Source organism: Hyalella azteca, unplaced genomic scaffold (genome assembly GCF_000764305.2).
Source record: "Hyalella azteca isolate HAZT.00-mixed unplaced genomic scaffold, Hazt_2.0.2 contig5977, whole genome shotgun sequence".
In the NCBI taxonomy this organism is placed as follows: domain Eukaryota; kingdom Metazoa; phylum Arthropoda; class Malacostraca; order Amphipoda; family Hyalellidae; genus Hyalella; species Hyalella azteca.
Window position 1 is genome coordinate 2,059 of NW_025936150.1, and position 20,207 is coordinate 22,265.

Consider the following 20,207-nt stretch of genomic DNA (forward strand, 5'->3'; position numbering starts at 1 on the left):
CCTGAGTGTCGTAACGGCGGGCGCTGCGTGGCGCCCAATCAGTGCGAATGCACTAAAGACTTTTACGGCGCCCGTTGTGAGAACAAAAAATGTCCTGAAAAACTGCCTGCCATTCGTCAAGGCAGCGTGAACCTCAGGTGAGATTTTGTTCTACTATGGAACAAAGTTTTGTATGAATGATTTTAGGTCATGGGTTTATTGTTTGTTCCAACGTCATTTTAACATACAATTTTTATAGAGGAACATGAAGTCAAGGATTAATCTATGAACGAGGGAAAACATGTTCTTGCAATCAAACTCGATATATTTCATCAAGTTTTAGTTTTTCACGCATTATTTGTACTGAAGTTTTTTGTAAGGCATTTTCTTGTAAGAGCCTGTTATTTTTAAGCCTCTTCTTTTGCAAGCCAGTATTTCTGAAATATTTTTCTTCAAACATTCTTCGGAAAATTTTTTATCAATCGGTATTTTTTAAAAGTAGTTTTTCTGCGATAATCTCGTCTTGTTATGATTTAATTATTCATTTTTACCTGCAATCCTTTTTCCCAGATCCTTCACTACTGAAAGTGCTTCTAAAGCCAGTTATATTAAAGTGTATTCCCGAGACTTTTTTTCCGAATATCTATCTCTTGCATGACACTCTCCTTTCAACAGCTCTTCATCCCTCTCCGCTACTTCGATATCTCATTTTCTACACGCATTATCCTTCGGCCATTATCTTTTCCATTTTTTTCTAATGTCGTTTTATAACCGTGATTTTAAAATCATAAAATTTTTTACAAATATATTTTCTTCAGATTGCCTCTTTCCCATTCCCTATGTTTTCAAATGCGCACATTCTTCAACATGTACGCTCTCTTTTTCAAAAAGTCTCGTTTTTTCAAATACATAATTAAGACACACAACCTGTTTTCAGTTATCGCTTATTTTCTTCTATCGTTTTACAGATAACCCCTCTTTCAAGGGTATTTCCTCATAGAGACTCCTAATCTGAACGGCACCTTAGCATAGCATATTGAAGTCGGCGCTGAAGAGTAGGCCTGATGTGGCCTATCGCCGATTCTTGTATTTTTCGTGACTTGTCCCCAGGAGATCTAGAAACAGGTCCTTTGACTGGATATTTTCCAAACTGTCGATAGTTTGAAATATATACTAGACTTCCACCGGGTTCGATATGGTGCTAGGCATTTCAATTTTAAAAATATATTTCTCCATAGCTTTATCTAGTCTGTTCTGGAACGCGTTTGTACGCGGAGCGTCTACAAATGTAGTCGGGGAGGCTGTTCCACATGTCGGTGATTCGAAGCGAGAAGAAATTTTGTCGCGTGGATGAGTTGCAACGTAGTTTTTTCAGTTTATAACCGTGGCCCCTGGTGTTGGTCTTTGTTTCAATTCTAGTAATCCTTCTGAAACCTTGTATAAGCCATGTGTATACTTGTATACTTCAATGAGGTCCCCGAGCAGATGTCGATAACAGATGCTTGGAAGCGTCATAATCTTTAATCTTTCTTTACAGGACTTGCCTTTCAAGCCTGGAATTATCCATGTTGCACGTCTTTGAACCCTCTCACACTAAATTTTTGTTCTTTTCAAGTTTCGGTGACCACACGGCGTTTCCAATCTTTAGGTTCGGGCGCACGACAGCAACAAAGAACTGTTTCATCGCTTCTGCATCTAGGAACTCGAAAGAGCGTCTGATCAGTCCAAAAAGTTGGTTGGCTTTATTAGCTTGTGTTTCAATATGCTTAGCGGATTTCAGCTCCTTGTCGACATAAACTCCCAAATCTTTTTCCACAGTAGACTTTTCAATCATTGCTCTCTCGTTGCAACCATGTCTCCTCACACTGTAATCTTCCTGTTCATTGTTCTCCTGAGGTGAAGTACTTTAAACTTGTCAGCATTAAAGCGCAGCTGCCACGTATCAGCCCAGTTAACTAAACTGTCTAGATCATCTTGCATTTGCACTTTATTTTACGCATCCTTCATTGAATTATAAACTTTTGTGTCATCGGCATACATGTAGCAAACGCTTGACACTACTTCTGGCAGATCGTTTATACAAGCAACGATTAAAACAGGCCCAAGAACACTTCCATGTGGCACGCCACTGCGCTCTGATGCCCAGTCTGATTCGGTTCCGTTAATACTGACACGTTGTCGTCGGGGAGGCTGTTATTCGTCGGGGAGGCTGTTTTCGTCGGAGAGGCTGTACTTATTCGATCAGTCTCTGATCGAATAAGTACATTTCCCTCTATTCCCAAGGACTTTACTGTACGCAACAGCCGCTCATGCGGAACACTGTCAAATGTTTTTGCAAAATAGAGGTGCACTGCATCCACTGGCTCCCTTTTGTCCAGTAGGCGAGTCCAATCGTTCAACTTAGACAAGATGTCTAAGTTGAGCATGATCTGCCGGCAATAAATCCATGTTGACAGTCTGCTAGGAGATGATGAACAGTCAAGTGATCGAAAATCCTATCTCTCACAACAGATTCCATTACGGTACCTTTCAAACAACACGTGTCAGGCTGACAAGGCGATAGTTACCGGGGCTGCTTTTGTCGCCTTTCTTGAACAATGGTGTTACTTGAGCTTCTTTCCAATCGGTCGGTAAAGTTCCTCCGTTTAAGGTTTTTTTGAAATAATATTGTCAAAGGGCCGGCCAGGACGGCTGCTAATTCTTTGAGCAATTTAGGGTGGAAACCGTATGGTCCACAAGACTTGGGATTTAGGGCGACCAGGCGCTTGAGAACCTCTTCTTCGTGTGTTTCAAAACTTGTTAATTTCGAGCCTACTGGGCACTCCTCAATAGCTGGAATACTGTTTAAAATCTCATCTGTGAACACACTGCTGAAGAACTGATAGAGAACGTCGGCCTTGCCTTCATCAGAGGATATCTTCCGTTGGTTTACTTTCAAATCAGAAATACCGTCGTTTGTCTTACACTTCGATCTAGCGTGCAAAAAGGTTTTCGGGTTCTTTTTTGCATTTTTGGCAATATTTTTTTTTCAAAGTTTTTCACTGCGGTGCGACAGACATTTTTAGCTTGATTTCGAGCTCTTGCAGACAGGTTATAATCAGTATCCCTAAGAGTTCGTAAATAACGCTTGTAGGCTTCCTTCTCGGTCTTTAGCTGAGCTGTAACTGTACTGTTTATCCACTGGGACTTTTTGACTCTTCCGTGCTTAATCTAAGGTACACAGGTATCAACTGCAGACGTAACCGTGTCTTTGAAATATGACCATGAATCAGCCATATTCATGTCCTTAATAGTCCGAAATATTCGCCGCATTCACTGCTTTCCGAAGTATCTTTTCTGCATTGCGCTTAATACTGAAAAACAATGATTGGTGGTGGCTTTTGCCCAACGGAACCTCGTGGCGAAGCTCATCTGACATTGATTCTTCACTAGTAAACACTAAATCTAGAATTTTTGGGGTCTGTTCACCCCTAAAATGGATTGGCTTGGTGATGTTCTGGATTAAAAATGAGCCTCGCACAGACTACAAGAAGAGGGATATGCTGGGTGATTCCCATCTCGTGGAGAGGATTCATCTACCCAGTCTATTTCTGGATGGTTAAAGTCTCCAACGATCAACGCAAGCGACCTACTGAAAGTCATTATCATCGACCTACTTTATCATTATCAAAGGAACTTTTTGGTGATCTATACACGACGCCGATGAAGAGGCTGTCCTTGCCTTTTAGAGAAAGTTCGCACCACACTGATTCTCTATAGCTGATTGATGCCCTTCGGATAACTTAACTTGCTGGGCCACTTACGGGGTTCTAACTCACAGAGCTGCACTGCTCTTCATTTAAGTTATAAAAACGATCAAAACCTGGTAACTGAAATTCAACTGGTACAATTTCCCCCCGGGATTTTTAGGGAGTGTTTCTGTAATACACGTAATGCCTATGCACTCGTTTGCGATAACAGCTAACAGTTCACTTTTTTCTTCAAAATGGAATCCGAGTTTGTGTAGAAACATTCAAAACTTTTTGTGCACTTTCACTTTGACTCACGCGGTTATTTCTTACATTATTTACAAGCCTGCAACTGTGGTCATGACTTCTACTATTTACTTGTCTTCCAGCTCCGCTAACTGATCGTGTGCGGCCGGTGTTGTCTTGACATCGCGAGAGTGGTTGACCTTATTTTCCGTGTTTTTTCCGCCTGATTCTCTCCTGCCATTTCTTGCGAAAATCCACTCTCTCTCAGGGGGCTTTCGCTAGCGATTTTGGGTAATCAACTCTCCGATTCTTTACCTCCATTTTTCCGTATTTTTCAGCTGAGCCTTCTCTTCAGTCAGCTCATTGCATAGCGAGCTCAATTTTTCACTCAGCAAGCGCTTCATCTCACCTTTCCTGAGAGTCGTCTCATTGTGATGTCGGTTCTCTCCGCAAGGACCATTTTTAAGCTTAAAATCCCCATGTTCTGACAGGCAGGAACTAGCGAAAGCTTATTTTTCAGGTCTACCTTAGTTGCGTACAATTAATTATAAGCCAAGGCAGCGTGAACCTCAGGTGAGGGATTTTTTACTATTAAAACAAATTCATATATGGTCGGCTTTAGGTCATGAATTTATTGCTTGTGCCAACGGCATTTTAACGTACAATTTTTCCAGAGGGTACAAGAAGAATTCAATGATTGATGTAAGTAAGAGGGTAAACATGCATGTTTTTGCAATTGACCTCAATTTATTTCGTTGAAGTTTTTCATGCCATATTTGTACTGAAGTTTTAATAAGACATTTTCTTGTAATAATCCGTTTTTTTTAAACCTCTTCTTTTGCAATCCGGTATTTCTGAAAGATTTTTTCAAACATCCTTCGGGTGATTTTTTTCAATCGGTCATTTTTAAAGTAGTTTTTTCTGCTGTAATCTCGTCTTTTCACGTTATAATAATTTAGTTTATGTGCAATCCTCCTTCCTAGACCCTTCAATACTGAAAGCTCTTCTAAGGCCAGTTGTATACTTTATCAAAGTATACAACTGATAAAGGTTATCAATGATATTACAATCGGGAATATACGTTGGTATATTCCCGAAGAGATATTTCCAAATGTTGAAGCATGACCCTCTCCTTTCAATAGCTCTTAGTCTCTCTCCGCTATTTTGATACCTCGTTTTCAGCCCGCATTATCCTTCAATCACCATCTTTTCCTAATTTTCTCTAAAGTCGTTTTATAACAGTGATTTTAAAAACATGAAATTTTTTACAAATATCTTTTCTTCAAATGCCCTCTTTTCCAGTCCCTCTGTTTTCAAATGCGCACAATCTTCTACAAACCTTTTCCATGACCGCTCTCTTTTTCAAAAATATAGTTTTTTTCAAATACTTACCTCAGACTCACTACCTTTTTTCGGTTATCGTTTATTTTTTCCTATCATTTCACTGATAACTCCTCCTTCAAAGACATCTTCTCAGAGAGACTACTCTTCTGAACGGCACCTTTCTTGAGAGAGGGCGCAGCCGTGATCCACAAATTTTACTCTTAAATAAGCCACAGAGCAACAATCAGCCTCAGCATGTAATAACTTTACTCAGCTTCAGAGATAGATGCCGCAGTCTGCGCTGGAACGCCGTAATCCGCACCAGTGATACATTGCATAAAGATAATAGCGCCGTAGATCATCAGCCAAAACTTCAGCATGCTTGCTCATAAGCAGGCAGTTCTACATCCGGCCTCACCTACTATGGCCTAACATCTTCCGGCCCAATCTATTCACGCTGCCTCGACTCACAACCTTCTTGCACCCAATAACTGGCTCTACGTTTACTGTTACGCGACAGGCCATATCAGGTTAGCTCTTCAGCGCCGACGTCACTAATTTATGCTACCTAATCACTTGCTGCTCATCTCAACGTCCAGCAGCCAATGAGGTTAGGTTAGGTCAGTTCAGGTTCGTTTTTCGTGGTGAAATGTTGCTACGTGTGTAGGTTAGGCCAGAAGAGGTTTAGCGGGAATAGGTTTGACCAGATGCTGTATGACCACGCTTAACTTGGGCATGCTTACGATGTGGCTGTGGGCAAACGGCATTATGGCTTTAAGAACTAGACTTGGGCTGCTATTTCCTATAGCGTTCTTATCCACAGAAAGAAATGTGATTAATGTGTGAAGTTGGGCGAAGCTGGCATCCGGCATGCGCGTCTCCTGAGAGTCCTTGATTAGTCTAGGTATTTTACGTAGTAATGAAACTATGCTTGATATAGATATATGGTCGCGAGAATGTATTTATTGTTTATTGAATTCAAAACCGTATACAGTATTTCAAAACTTCAAAGTTCTTAATTAAACTTTTCTGTCAGGCTGGTCCTAAATTTCTCTCCGAGTGGTACAAAAGGACGCGATGAGGTTCTCCTAAGAGTCAATGACGAATTGACAAAAGGACAAATGAAAACACATGTATTATCTCAAACTTCATATACTAAAAGGCAAGGTATCCTACACCTAGTTACAGAGCTGGCTCACGTTTACTAGCCGAACATGATAAAAACTTCCCGTAATGGCAATAATGTGAACTTACTACAGTCACTAACCCAGTTGGGAGCTAGACACAATTTCTACAGGCGAATTTCCAAATTTGTACATCACCGGGTTTGGGGAGAAGGAGAGTCCATGGGCAAATCTGACGGCGAAGTTTCGGTATGAGCCCTGGAAAGTTACTCCAGGAGTGTTCCTCGGGGCGAGATTTCCTAGCGAATCGGAGTTCCTCGTGTGTGGCTTTGAGGGGTTCTTCAGTCCGCATTCCCTTATATGAATTGTACTTGGGTGGCGGTGTTGTTTAAGTGCAGTACGCTTGGTGGCGGTCCGGTCGTAGACTCTTCGTTGTAGCTATATTTGCTTGGGTTTGGGGAATTTTGTAGGTCAATCTCACAATTTCCTCGTAGGTTAGGTATTTCTTCTCCGTAGTTGCTGGCTTCAGGAACAAAACTCTGTCTCAGCAATTAACTCGCAGCTTCTTTGCTTGGTGATAATTCGTTTCCTCAGGTAACTCGTAGAAACTCGGCGGCTCACCAAAGTTGCTTCAGAAAAGGGAAAGTTCAACGTCGCGGTTCGTAGATTCAACACTATACCGACCATCAGCTTGGCCGCGTCCCCGAGATAAACAGTACGACCGACTGACACGACTGCCCGTACTCGACTGCCCGTACTTGACTGCCCTGCCCGCAGTTTCACTTTCCCTGCTCTGCTCTTATATACACCGGTATCGCGCAAGCGTACTAGACGGCTCGAGCTCCTCCCCTAAATCCAAATTCGCTACTCCTACACCCAATATTATTCTGTTCTTATTCCTAATCATCCTCTCATCGTGATGTCTGTTCTTTCCGCAAAGACCATTTTAAGCTTAAAATTTCCATGTTCTGACACTCTGACAAGCAGGAACTAGCGAAAGCTCATTCAACTGGTCTACTTCATTTGCGTATCATAAGTTATAATACAAATTTGTTGGTGGCAAATCGAATTATGTTCCAGTTTGCCAGATGCCGGAGTCTTGGTTTGCTCTGAAGGCTTCTACATCTCGGCGATAGGCAACACAACGGCGCGCCTCACTTGCTCTGACGGACGCTGGCTCATAGCGGGCACTGATGTGACTCCTGACGAAGGCGTGTGTGAGCCTCACTGTCGATCAAAGTGTCTCAATGGAGGAGTGTGCGTCGCTCCTGACACGTGCGAGTGTCCCTCATCTTACTTCGGGGTGACGTGCCAATTCAAGTCTTGTGGAGGAAATCCTCCAGCCGTAAACAATGGATCTTTCCCTGGAAAGTGAGGAAAGATTACTCCTCAGTTAATCTTTTAATGGCTATTCACTGCGATTTTACACAAGGACCGTGCTGATTATTCGTAGTTACTCATACACCCCTAACAAAGGAGGAACGCGCGACCCTGCATTAGGGCCGCCTAGGACTCGGGGAGCACATAAATCAGCGGCTTTATGTCCGCTTCGGCACAAAGTTCGAAGGGCAGCTTATGGTTAGCTTGCTACCCTAACAAAATTCGGGGTATGCTTCAGCCTCCGCCCCAGAGTTGCTATGTGCGCGTAAGAGTTATTCTGGGTCAGCTGGCCAACTGATCGCAATCAGCGACTAGTCAGAACCTCCTGGCCGACTGTATGGTCTCCTGAGAGTGGGGCAAGAGTTGGCAGAATCCCCTCAGTCCCCTCACCAGGCTCTGGTAGCTGTCTGATTCGGGGACCGGAACGTAGACCAAAAAGCGGACATAGAGAAGCTGATTTACGTTCGGTCCGAGTCCTAGGCGGTTCCTAATTCAGGTTCGCCACCAGCTAAAAATTTTGATATGGGTAGTTCGGTGTGACTCGGCTCGGCCAACCCTTGTCATACTCTCAGGCGACTGTAAAGTCGGAAACGAGATTCTGACCCGAAGCTCATTTTGATCGATTGGCCAAGCAGACCCAGAATAACTTTGAGCCGAATGTTGTGACTATTCGGCCGACGCCCAGGCGGTCCCCGATTTTGTTAGTACATAGCAGTAAAAGTTGAATAAGGTAGGAAAAGTTATGGTCCTGCGTTCGCTTCAGAATAACAGAACCTATTGACAGTCGACGTTCAAGAGTTGGAAGTCCGTAGAAACAGGTTATACTACATATTACAAAAACAGGGAAATTTTTTGACACTACAATAACCAACATGCTAATCAGCATACATTTAATTTGCTAGCATGTATATGATAGACTGTCGATAGCGATTACAATGGATTTTAATTAGATCTGTTCATTTGAACAAACCCTCATTTCAGAGACAAATTCAGCACGCGCAACCTGATGTGCGATGAAGGTTATCACGTGCCGGTTGGTGATAACGTGACCCTGGTGTGTGATGACGGCACGTGGGTGATTAGGAGAAAAAATGCGTCGTCAGAGGCGTTATGTGAGCCCACTTGTACTCCTGAGTGTCGTAACGGCGGGCGCTGCGTGGCGCCCAATCAGTGCGAGTGCACTAAAGACTTTTACGGCGCCCGTTGTGAGAACAAAAAATGTCCTGAAAAACTGCCTGCCATTCGTCAAGGCAGCGTGAACCTCAGGTGAGATTTTGTTCTACTATGGAACAAAGTTTTGTATGAATGATTTTAGGTCATGGGTTTATTGTTTGTTCCAACGTCATTTTAACATACAATTTTTATAGAGGAACATGAAGTCAAGGATTAATCTATGAACGAGGGAAAACATGTTCTTGCAATCAAACTCGATATATTTCATCAAGTTTTAGTTTTTCACGCATTATTTGTACTAAAGTTTTTTGTAAGGCATTTTCTTGTAAGAGCCTGTTATTTTTAAGCCTCTTCATTTGCAAGTCAGTATATCTGAAATATTTTTCTTCAAACATTCTTCGGAAATTTTTTTATCAATCGGTATTTTTTAAAAGTATTTTTTTGCGATAATCTCGTCTTGTTATGATTTAATAATTCATTTTTACCTGCAATCCTCCTTCCCAGATCCTTCACTACTGAAAGTGCTTCTAAAGCCAGTTTTATTAAAGTGTATTCCCGAGACTTTTTTCCGAATATCTATCTCTTGCATGACCCTCTCCTTTCAACTGCTCTTCATCCCTCTCCGCTATTTCGATATCTCATTTTCTGCACGCATTATCCTTCGGCCATTATCTTTTCCTCTTTTTTTCTAATGTCGTTTTATAACCGTGATTTTAAAATCATAAATTTTTTTACATATATATTTTCTTCAGATTTCCTCTCTCCCATTCCCTATGTTTTCAAATGCGCACATTCTTCAACATGTACGCTCTCTTTTTCAGTGCAATTGATTGTAATTGTGGAATTATTTATTCCTGAATTGTTTTGTTATTTTGCAAATTTTAAGGGAGAAAATTACGCAAGTCATCGTCGTTATCAACGGACGCTCTAGGCGACAGTATGTGCAATTAATTGTAATTGTGGAATTAAATATTCATAAATTTCTATTGTTCTTTGAAAATTTGTTGAGTGCTTCAAGCACACATTAATAGCTTACATTATTACAAGTACATACATTAATACAAGTTACATTAATAGCTTGATAGCTGAAGCGCTAGTAAACCATTCTACTACCTACTACTACTACTACTATCGTCGTTATCAACGGACGTTCAAGACGACAGTATGATCATTATATTTATTAATTGTAATTTTTAATTATATATTCCTAAATTTTTTTGTTGTCCTTCAAAATTTTAAGGAAGAAGATTAAGTCATCGTCGTTATCGAAGGACGCTCGAAGCGACTGTGTGATTACAATAATTATTAATTTTAATTTTGGAATTATTTATTGCTAAAATGTTTTATTATTCTTCGCAATTTTAAGGAAGAAGATTAAGTCATCGTCGTTATCGAAGGACGCTCGAAACGACAGTATGATTACATTAATTATAAGTTGTAATTTTTGAATCATATAATCCTAAATTGTTTTGTTATTCTATGAAATTTTAAGGAAGAAGATTAAGTCATCGTCGTTATCAAAGGACGTTCAAGACGACAGTATGAATAATAGAATTATTAATTGTAATTTTGGAATTATATATTCCTTAATTTTTTTATTATTCTTCGAAATTTTAAGGAAGATTAAGTAATCGTCGTTATCAACGGACGCTCAAGACGACAGTATGATCAACATACTTATTAATTGTAATTTTTGAATTTTTTTTTATAATTGTTTTATTATTCTTCGAACTTTTAAGGAAGAAGATTAAGTCAATCTAATATGCATGTAATTAAAGTGAATGGGAAGCTGCAGTACATGAATTTATTTTCTGTCGAATAAATAAAATAAAGGAAAGTAATGAAGGCGCGCAAACAAGTTTAATTACTGTAATTAGAAACGATTAGTTTTGCTACTACATAGTACTCTGATATAATTTACAAGAAAAGAAAATGTCTGGTAAAGTAATCTGGTTTTCATTAAAAATATTTACATAATAATAAATGATTTGTGCTTTTCATTTTCGTAATTTTTTGCTGTTGGATTCGTGGTTTAATTAACATTGTAAGCAAACTAACTATACTTATGCACTGATAGAAAATTGACAGTTTATCGAATAGATAAATTTGGTTAAACTGTTAATAAAGATCCGTAGTTCTTACAGTTTTTGATGGATTTTAAAGGACACAAATTCAGTTGTGCGTTTGTTTTGATATAAAATTGATAGTTCCATCCCTCTATCATGGCTAAAAACTTACATTAGTAACTTGTACTCTTTCCCCAACTAAATGACAAAATACTATTATATATAATGAGCTCACGCATGGACAAAACCATAAATTTAGTTTCCCTAAACTATTACACATCAAAATAATACATTTATTCTTATTACACTTGGGGGTTTTCGATTATCCAAATATTTCTTCATAGATGGAATATTGATGGCATCAGTGAGCAATTTGAAGTACAATTTTGAAACACCTGCCCCAACAAAATTTAGAGTCGCCACAGCTTCTGGTAATCCAAATCAGAAGCTGCCGTGTCTGTAAATTTTTACTGGGTGATAGCCCTTGGATGTGAAGTACAGGGATAACTCACACCCACAACTTGTTGAATCAATTTCTGTACTACTTTTTTCATTTACCATTTGGTATTCACTTTTTCTTCTATACCTATCATAATTTTGTTACATTTATCTCCATCTCAGTTAAATTTCTATCGGTGTATTTCACTCGAAACTTCGAACTCGAAATTTCAAAGTTTATAACGGGGAAAGCGGGAGGAGCCATTACCACCTGAATTGATTGTTTCAGAGGCCGAGCTCGCTCGAGTGTGTCGTGCAACCCAGGAATGGTGTTCGAGTACCCGTTCCCAGCCCAGGCCACATATGCCAACTGCGATCAGGGTCTCTGGACTGTCGTGGGTGGAGCCTCAGACGTCGCAACGGTCTTGCCCGCTGGGTCGCCTTTAAGGTGTATCTCGGTATGCGAAAGAAAATGTAACCCTAATGGTCACTGCTTGAATGAAACTGCTGGAACTTGCAAATGCAACTTGGGCTTTGAAGGCAACACCTGCACGCAGAGGTCGTGTATCGGAGCAATGCCTTCTGTAAACAATGCCTTCATCAATGCCAAGTGAGTACTTTGTAAAAGGTTGTCGTTACTCGCACGCATACATGACAATGAAACGGTTTTTGAAAAAAGAATCATTTGTGTTATTTTGCAATTAACCTGAAACTTGTTTGAGATTTATTTTGTTAATCGTTGATGAAATTGCCTATAAAACGGTTTTTGACAATGGCAATAATATTTTATGACAGTAAAACGGTTTTTGAAAAAAAAAGAATCATTTGTGTTATTTTGCAATTAACCTGAAACTAGTTTGAGATTTATTTTGTTAATCGTTGATGAAATTGCCAAATATAGTCTTATAGTTGAAATGAAATTAATGGCAATTGTCACTTTTCTCGTCTTAGTTATCAAACTTCATCCATTTGTGCACAGTAAAATTTTATTGGTTTCTTATTTAACTGTTCTCCGAAAGAACGCAAGCTTCAAATTTCTGTTAATTTTAGGTAATGCTGGTATATACCACTAAATTCGGTTCCCTCACTACACATAATATTTTTTTGCATAGTATCAACGCGGAGGGACTTCAAGAATACGACGTCCGGTGTTTCCCTGGCTATGAGCTAAACAATGGGCTCACCCAAGCGACTGGCGTGTGTCGCAAGGGTCTATGGGTTATGACACATCCAACCACGGGCGATTTTGCTGTGCCATCATCATGCATTCCAAAGTGTGCCGTGCCGTGCCAGAATGGCGGAGTTTGCTCTGCTCCTGGGCAGTGCGAGTGCTTGGGCCCGTTCTTTGGATTCGCTTGCCAGTTTAAGAAATGTCCTCCAAATCCAATTAACCCGGCGCATGGAGCTTATACGGGAAGGTCAGCTACAGTTTTTATATCACGTGATAACTAAAATGATTATTATAAAGCGAGAATGTTTGTATTAAAAATCTTACGCTTGAAACACCAGTTTTAAAAACTTATTTCTGGCTCAAAATTGGCTATATAGATTTGATTTTCTGATTTACGTGCATTGCAGCGATCTTCAAGTGCGCAACCTGGAGTGCGACGCAGGCTATCGGGCAGGCAGTACCGACTTGCAGATCAAATGTACAGACGGAGCTTGGGTGTACCCGAAATCTTCTCAGGAGCTCTGCCTACCTGAATGCAACCCTGCCTGTCGTAACAGAGGCATCTGCGTCGCCCCCAATGTCTGCCAATGTCCTGCTGAATTTTTTGGTTCTTCCTGCGAGTTCAAGAGTTGCAACCAGAATTTAACTAATTTTCTTCATGGTTCTATCAATAAAAAGTAAGTGTTTTTAAAGCTGGGAAGAACATCGTAAATTCACAATGCGCACCAATACATGTTTCTATATTTAAAGTTTTACGCTCCACTTAAGACCGTCTGAAACAAATTAAATGTTCCTTTTAATATTACAAGATTGTGACAGTTTGTAATCTCGTTTTTTATTTATACTCATCAGGTCAGCGATTGAGCTCCTAGTCACTTGCGATCCCAATTATCTGGTTCACATAAAAGCGTCTGTAACAAATTGAGTATTCCCATGTAATATTACAAGATTGCAACAATTCGTAATCTCGTTCTTTTTAATACTTATCAGGTCAGCGATCGAGCTCCTAGTTACTTGCGATCCCAACTACCTGGTTGACGGGTCCACGGAATCAGCACTAAAGACTTTTACGGCGCCCGTTGTGAGAACAAAAAATGTCCTGAAAAACTGCCTGCCATTCGCCAAGGCAGCGTGAACCTCAGGTGAGAGATTTTATTCTACTATGAAAACCAATTTAAATTTTAATGGCTTTTGGTCATGGGTTTATTGAATGTTCCAACGTTATTTTAACCTACAATTTTTACAGAGGTAACAAGAATTCAAAGATATAGATCTAAGTTCGCGGGAAAACGTATTATTTCAATCGAACTCAATATATTTCACTGGAGTTCTTCATGCCTTATTTGTACATAAGTTTTTCAACAGGTCGCTAACTCGATAAGGAGTCATAAATACGCATAACTAGAAACTAAAACTTGCTGCCTTGTGGCGGCAAATAAGAAAAATCATACAATATGAAGTTTAATTTGTTATTCAGCTATAGTCATAGTTTTGAAGAGCTCATTGTGACAAATCTAATGATGTATGACACAATACTTCATAGAAGGGTATTGAGCCCACCATGGGCGCTTTGCCCCGTGGCACGCATGGGCCCGTTGCTACACTACAGGTATCATTTCAATTTATATCGTGTCAACATTTTATTTTAAAAGCTAATTGTCTAAACTTGAACTCAAAATTATCCCTATAAATAATACTTTTAAAATATAATTCACAGTAATTTCATAAGCTTCATATAGAGTCATCGAAAATAGTTTAATTCAGCAGCAAAAAAACTTTTATATGGGCTAAAACAGTTATTTGAGTGTAACTTACCAACGCAAACTCTTAGCAAAACGTAGAGCCACACACTCCAACCCAGTGAAACTGTCGACCGGCGGTAGAGCGCACGGACCAATATCTGCCATACTTAGCGGGAAACCCAATATGGGCCCATGACCCACAGTGGTCCCTTTGCTCCATGTTACCCTACGTTTTAATGATTCATAATGAATCCTCCTATCTAGACCCTTCAACACTGAAAGCGCTTCTTAAGCCAGTTTTATTAAAGTATATTCCCGTGAAGGGGTTTTCCGAATGTCTATCTCTTGCACGACCGTCTCCTTTCTATAGCTGTTCATCCCTCCGCAATTTTTATATCTTGTTTCCTTCACACATAATACTTCAACCATCATCTTTTCCTAATTTGTTCTTATTTATTTTATGTGTTTTAAAAACATAACGTTTTTTAGAAATACCTTTTCTTCAAATGCCCTCTCTATCCAGTCCCACTGTTTTCAAATGCACACGTTCTTCAACAACACTTTTCCATGAACGCTCTCTTATGCAAAAAATCTTGTTTTTTTCAAATACTTACCTCAGACACACAATTTTTTTTCTATTATCGCTTATTTTATTCTATAATTTTACTGATAACCCCTCTTTCAAAGACATTTTGGCAGAAAGACTCCTCTTCTGAACGGCACCTTTACTGAGTCCTTTTATCGTGATGTCGGTTCTTCCCGAAAAGACCAATTTTAAGCTTAAAATTCCCATGTTCTGACAGGCAGGAAATAAACTAATTTTCTCGGCCTACCTGATTTTCGTATAATAAATTATAATAAAAATTTGTTGGTTGCAAATTGAATAACGTTCCAGTTTGCCGGATGCCGGAGTATTGGTTTGCTCTGAAGGCTTCTACATCTCGGCGATAGGCAACACAACGGCGCGCCTCGCTTGCTCTGACGGACGCTGGCTCATAGCGGGCACTGAATTTCCGGTCGGCACATTTCTGAAAGCACTTTCTGCACTTTTCTTCTTCCGCAAGCTCCTATTTCCTCTTAGCTTCTTTCATCTAAACCCTATCTTTTGCCAATTTTCACGTGTTTCCTAATTATAACTGTCGGAAGAAGTGATCGTTCATAGAATCTCTTGCTTACCGGCGACTTCCACAGTGAGTTAGCACCAAGACTTTCAAAGCTTTTTTTTTCCCTGAAATATTTTTTCAACATCACTCCATTTTCGGTAGAGTGTTTGAATTCATGGAGCGTTCCCAACCGATAACCATCCGTTCATGATGGATTTTGTAATTGAGCTCCATCCCGACAGCCCTTGTTTTCCTGGCGTCCTCTTTTATCCAGGTTGTTTATCATAGTATGCTTGATTTTTTTCTCTTCTATCAATAAGCCTTTTGTAGGCAAACTTATTATTTTAAAACCGACTTGCGTTCCTGTTTTCTTAAATTCGATTCTAATTATCTTCCAGTTTGCCGGATGCCGGAGTCTTGGTTTGCTCTGAAGGCTTCTACATCTCGGCGATAGGCAACACAACGGCGCGCCTCGCTTGCTCTGACGGACGCTGGCTCATAGCGGGCACTGATGTGGCTCCTGACGAAGGCGTGTGTGAGCCTCACTGTCGATCAAAGTGTCTCAACGGAGGAGTGTGCGTCGCTCCTGACACGTGCGAGTGTCCCTCATCTTACTTCGGGGTGGCGTGCCAATTCAAGTCTTGTGGAGGAAATCCTCCGGCCGTAAACAATGGATCTTTCCCTGGAAAGTGACGAAAGAATACTTCTTAGTTAATCTTTTAATGGCTCTACACTGCGATTTTACACAAGGACCGTGCTGATTATTCGTAGTTACTCATACACCCCTAACAAAGGAGGAGTGCGCGACCCTGCACTAGAGCCGCCTAGGACTCGGGGAGCACATAAATCAGCGGCTTTATGTCCGCTTCGGCACAAAGTTCGAATGGCAGCTTATGGTTAGCTTGCTAGTTCGGTGTGACTCGGCTCGGCCAGCCCTTGTCATACTCTCAGGCGACTGTAAAGTCGGAAACAAGATTCTGACCCGAAGCTCATTTCGATCGCTTGGCCAAGCAGATCCAGAATAACTTTGCGCCTACTGTTGTGACTATTTGGCCGACGCCCAGGCGGTCCCCGATTTTGTTAGGGCATTGCAGTAAACGTTAAATGGGGTATGAAAAGTTATGGTTTTGCGTTCGCTTCAGAATAACAGAATCCCTTGGCAGTCGACGTTCACGAGTTGGAAGTCCGTAGAAGCAGGAGTTTCATATTACAAAAGCAGGGAAATTTTCTGACACAATATACAATAACAACCATGCTAATCAGCATACATTTTATTTATGTTAGTATGTACATGATAGACTGTCGATAGCGAATACAAAAGATTTTAATTAGGCCTGTTCATTTGAACAAACCCCCATTTCAGAGACAAATTCAGCACGCGCAACCTAACGTGCGATGAAGGTTATCACGTGCCGGTTGGTGATAACGTGACCCTGGTGTGTGATGACGGCACGTGGGTGATTAAGAGAAAAAATGCGTCATCAGAGGTGTTATGCGAGCCCACTTGTACTCCTGAGTGTCGTAACGGCGGGCGCTGCTTGGCGCCCAATCAGTGCGAGTGCACTAAAGACTTTTATGGCGCCCGTTGTGAGAACAAAAAATGTCCTGAAAAATTACCTGTCATTCGTCAAGGCAGCGTGAACCTCAGGTGAGAGATTTTATTCTACTAAGGAAGTATCTTCAAACTGATATTCATTATGAATCAGGAAGTGTGCTCCGATCAATATTGATAATTATCTGTCATGCGAAAGACATCTTTCTAAGTCTAATTTTCAAACTATTTTCGTTCTCACTTACCTGTTCATCCCCTGAACCACTTCTTTCTACAGCATTTTCCTTCCCCCCTTCCGGTCGGCACATTTCTGAAAGCACTTTCTGCACTTTTCTTCTTCCGAAAGCTCCTATTTCCTCTTAGCTTCTTTCATCAAAACCCTATCTTTTGCCAATTTTACGTGTTTCCTAAATATAACTGTCGGAAGAAGCGATCGTTCATTGAATCTCTTGCTTTCCTGTAACTTCCACAGTGAGTTAGCACCAAGACTTTCAAAGCTTTTTTTCCCCTGAAGTATTTTTTCAGCATCACTCCATTTTCGGTAGAGTGTTTGAATTCATGGAGCGTTCCCAACCGATAGCCATCCGTTCATGATCGATTTTGTAATTGAGCTCCATCCCGACAGCCCTTGTTTTCCTGGCGTCCTCTTTTATCCAGGTTCTTTATCATAGTACGCTTGACTTTTTTCTCTTCTATTAATAAGCCTTTTGTAGGCAAATTTATTCTTTTAAAACCGACTTGCGTTCCTGTTTTCTTAAATTCGATTCTGATTATCTTCCAGTCTGCCGGATGCCGGAGTCTTGGTTTGCTCTGAAGGCTTCTACATCTCGGCGATAGGCAACACAACGGCGCGCCTCGCTTGCTCTGACGGACGCTGGCTCATAGCGGGCACTGATGTGGCTCCTGACGAAGGCGTGTGTGAGCCTCACTGTCGATCAAAGTGTCTCAACGGAGGAGTGTGCGTCGCTCCTGACACGTGCGAGTGTCCCTCATCTTACTTCGGGGTGGCGTGCCAATTCAAGTCTTGTGGAGAAAATCCTCCGGCCGTAAACAATGGATCTTTCCCTGGAAAGTGAGGAAAGATTACTGATTAGTTAATCTCTTAATGGCTGTTCACCATGATTTTACACAACGACCGTGCTGATTTTTTGTAGTTACTTAAACATAGCGGTATAAGTCGAATAAGGTAAGAGAAGTTAAGATTTTACGTTCGCTTCGGAATAACTGAATCCCTAGGCAATCGATATTCACGTATTGGAAGTCCAAAGAAGCAGATGTTTCATATTACAAAAACGGCGAAATTTCCCGATATTATAAAATAACAACCATGTTAATCAGCATACATTTTATTTATATCAGTATGTACATGATAGACTTTCGATAGCGAATACAACAGATTTTAATTAGGCCTGTTCATTTGAACAAACCGCCATTTCAGAGACAAATTCAGCACACGCAACCTGACGTGCGATGAAGGTTATCACGTGCCGGTTGGTGATAACGTGACCCTGGTGTGTGATGACGGCACGTGGGTGATTAAGAGAAAAAATGCGTCATCAGAGGCGTTATGTGAGCCCACTTGTACTCCTGAGTGTCGTAACGGCGGGCGCTGCGTGGCGCCCAATCAGTGCGAGTGCACTAAAGACTTTTACGGCGCCCGTTGTGAGAACAAAAAATGTCCTGAAAAATTGCCTGCCATTCGCCAAGGCAGCGTGAACCTCAGGTGAGGGATTTTTTACTATTAAAACAAATTCATATATGGTCGGCTTTAGGTCATGAATTTATTGCTTTTGCCAACGTCATTTTAACGTACAATTTTTCCAGAAGGAACAAGAAGAATTCAATGATTGATGTAAGTACGAGGGTAAACATGCATGCTTTGGAATTGACCTCAATATATTTCGTTGAAGTTTTTCTTGCCTTATTTGTACTGAAGTTTTAATAAGACATTTTCTTGTAATAACCCGTTTTTTTAAACCTCTTTTGCAAGCAAGTATTTCTGAAAGATTTTTCTCAAACATTCTTCGGGAGATTTTTTTCAATCGGGCATTTTTAAAAGTAGTTTTTTTGCTGTAATATCGTCTTTTCAAGTTTTAATGATTTATTTCATTTGCGATCCTCCTTCCTAAACCCTTCAATACCTAAAGCGCTTCTAATGCCAGTTTTATTAAAGCATATTCCGAAAAGACTTTTTTTTCCAAATATCTATCTCTTGCATGACCCTCTCCTTTCAATACCTCTTAATCCCTCTCCGCTATTCTGATATCTCGTTTTCTGCGAGCATTATTCTTCGACCATCATCTTTTCCTAATTTACTCTAATGTCGTTTTATAACCGTGATTTTTAATACATGAAATTTTTTACAAATATCTTTTCCTCAAATGCCCTCTTTTTCCAGTCTCTCTGTTTTCGAATGCACACATTCTTCAACAACCCTTTTCCATGAACGCTCTCTTTTTCAAAAAAATCCAGTTTTTTCCCAATACTTACTTCAAACTTACAACATTTTTTGGGTTATCGTTTATTTTTTCCTATCATTTTACTGATAACTCCTCCTTCAAAGACATCCTCTCAGAGAGACTCCTCTTCTGAACGGCACCTTTCTTGAGAGAGGGCACAGCCGTGATCCACAAATTTTACTCTTAAATAAGCCACAGAGCCAACAATCAGCCTCAACATGCAATAACTTTACTCAGCTTCAGAGATAGAACCCACAGTCTGCGCTGGAACGCCGTAATCCGCACCAGTGATACATTGCTTAAAGATAATAGCCCCGTAGGTCTTTGGCCAAAACTTCAGCATCCACAGAGCAGACAGTTCTGCATCCGGCCTCACCTACTATGGCCTAACATCTTCCGGCCCATCCTATTCACGCTACCCCGACTCACAACCTTCTTGCAGCCAATAACTGGCTCTACCTTTACTGTTCGGCGACAGGCCACATCAGGCCTACTCTTCGGCATCAAGCCCTCATTCTCATCCTCATTCAGCATCAGGCCTTCAAGAAGAAGAGGTTCTCAAACGCCTTATCGCTGTAAATCCAAACAAGTCATGTGGGCCGGACGGCTTCCACCCTAGATTACTCAAAGAGTTAGCAACTGTCCTAGCCGGCCCTTTGACGTCATTTTTTCGAAAAACTTTGAACGAAGGGATCTTGCCGGCTGACTGGAAAGAAGCTCAAG

At 40.7% G+C, this 20,207-nt stretch overlaps 1 protein-coding gene across 1 annotated transcript in view; it reads left to right on the top strand.

The window, feature by feature from the left end:
- Nucleotides 1-6: 6 nt before the first annotated feature.
- Nucleotides 7-20,207, top strand: part of LOC108666221 (neurogenic locus notch homolog protein 1) — a gene marked incomplete at its 5' end in the record, with an annotated part of 31,161 nt that continues 10,960 nt past the window's right edge. The window contains 5 exons of the mRNA XM_047880707.1: nucleotides 7-137; nucleotides 7,481-7,771; nucleotides 8,762-8,998; nucleotides 13,723-13,770; nucleotides 15,872-16,006. Coding sequence (XP_047736663.1) covers nucleotides 7-137; nucleotides 7,481-7,771; nucleotides 8,762-8,998; nucleotides 13,723-13,770; nucleotides 15,872-16,006 — 842 coding nt within the window. The remainder of the gene's footprint in view (nucleotides 138-7,480; nucleotides 7,772-8,761; nucleotides 8,999-13,722; nucleotides 13,771-15,871; nucleotides 16,007-20,207) is intronic.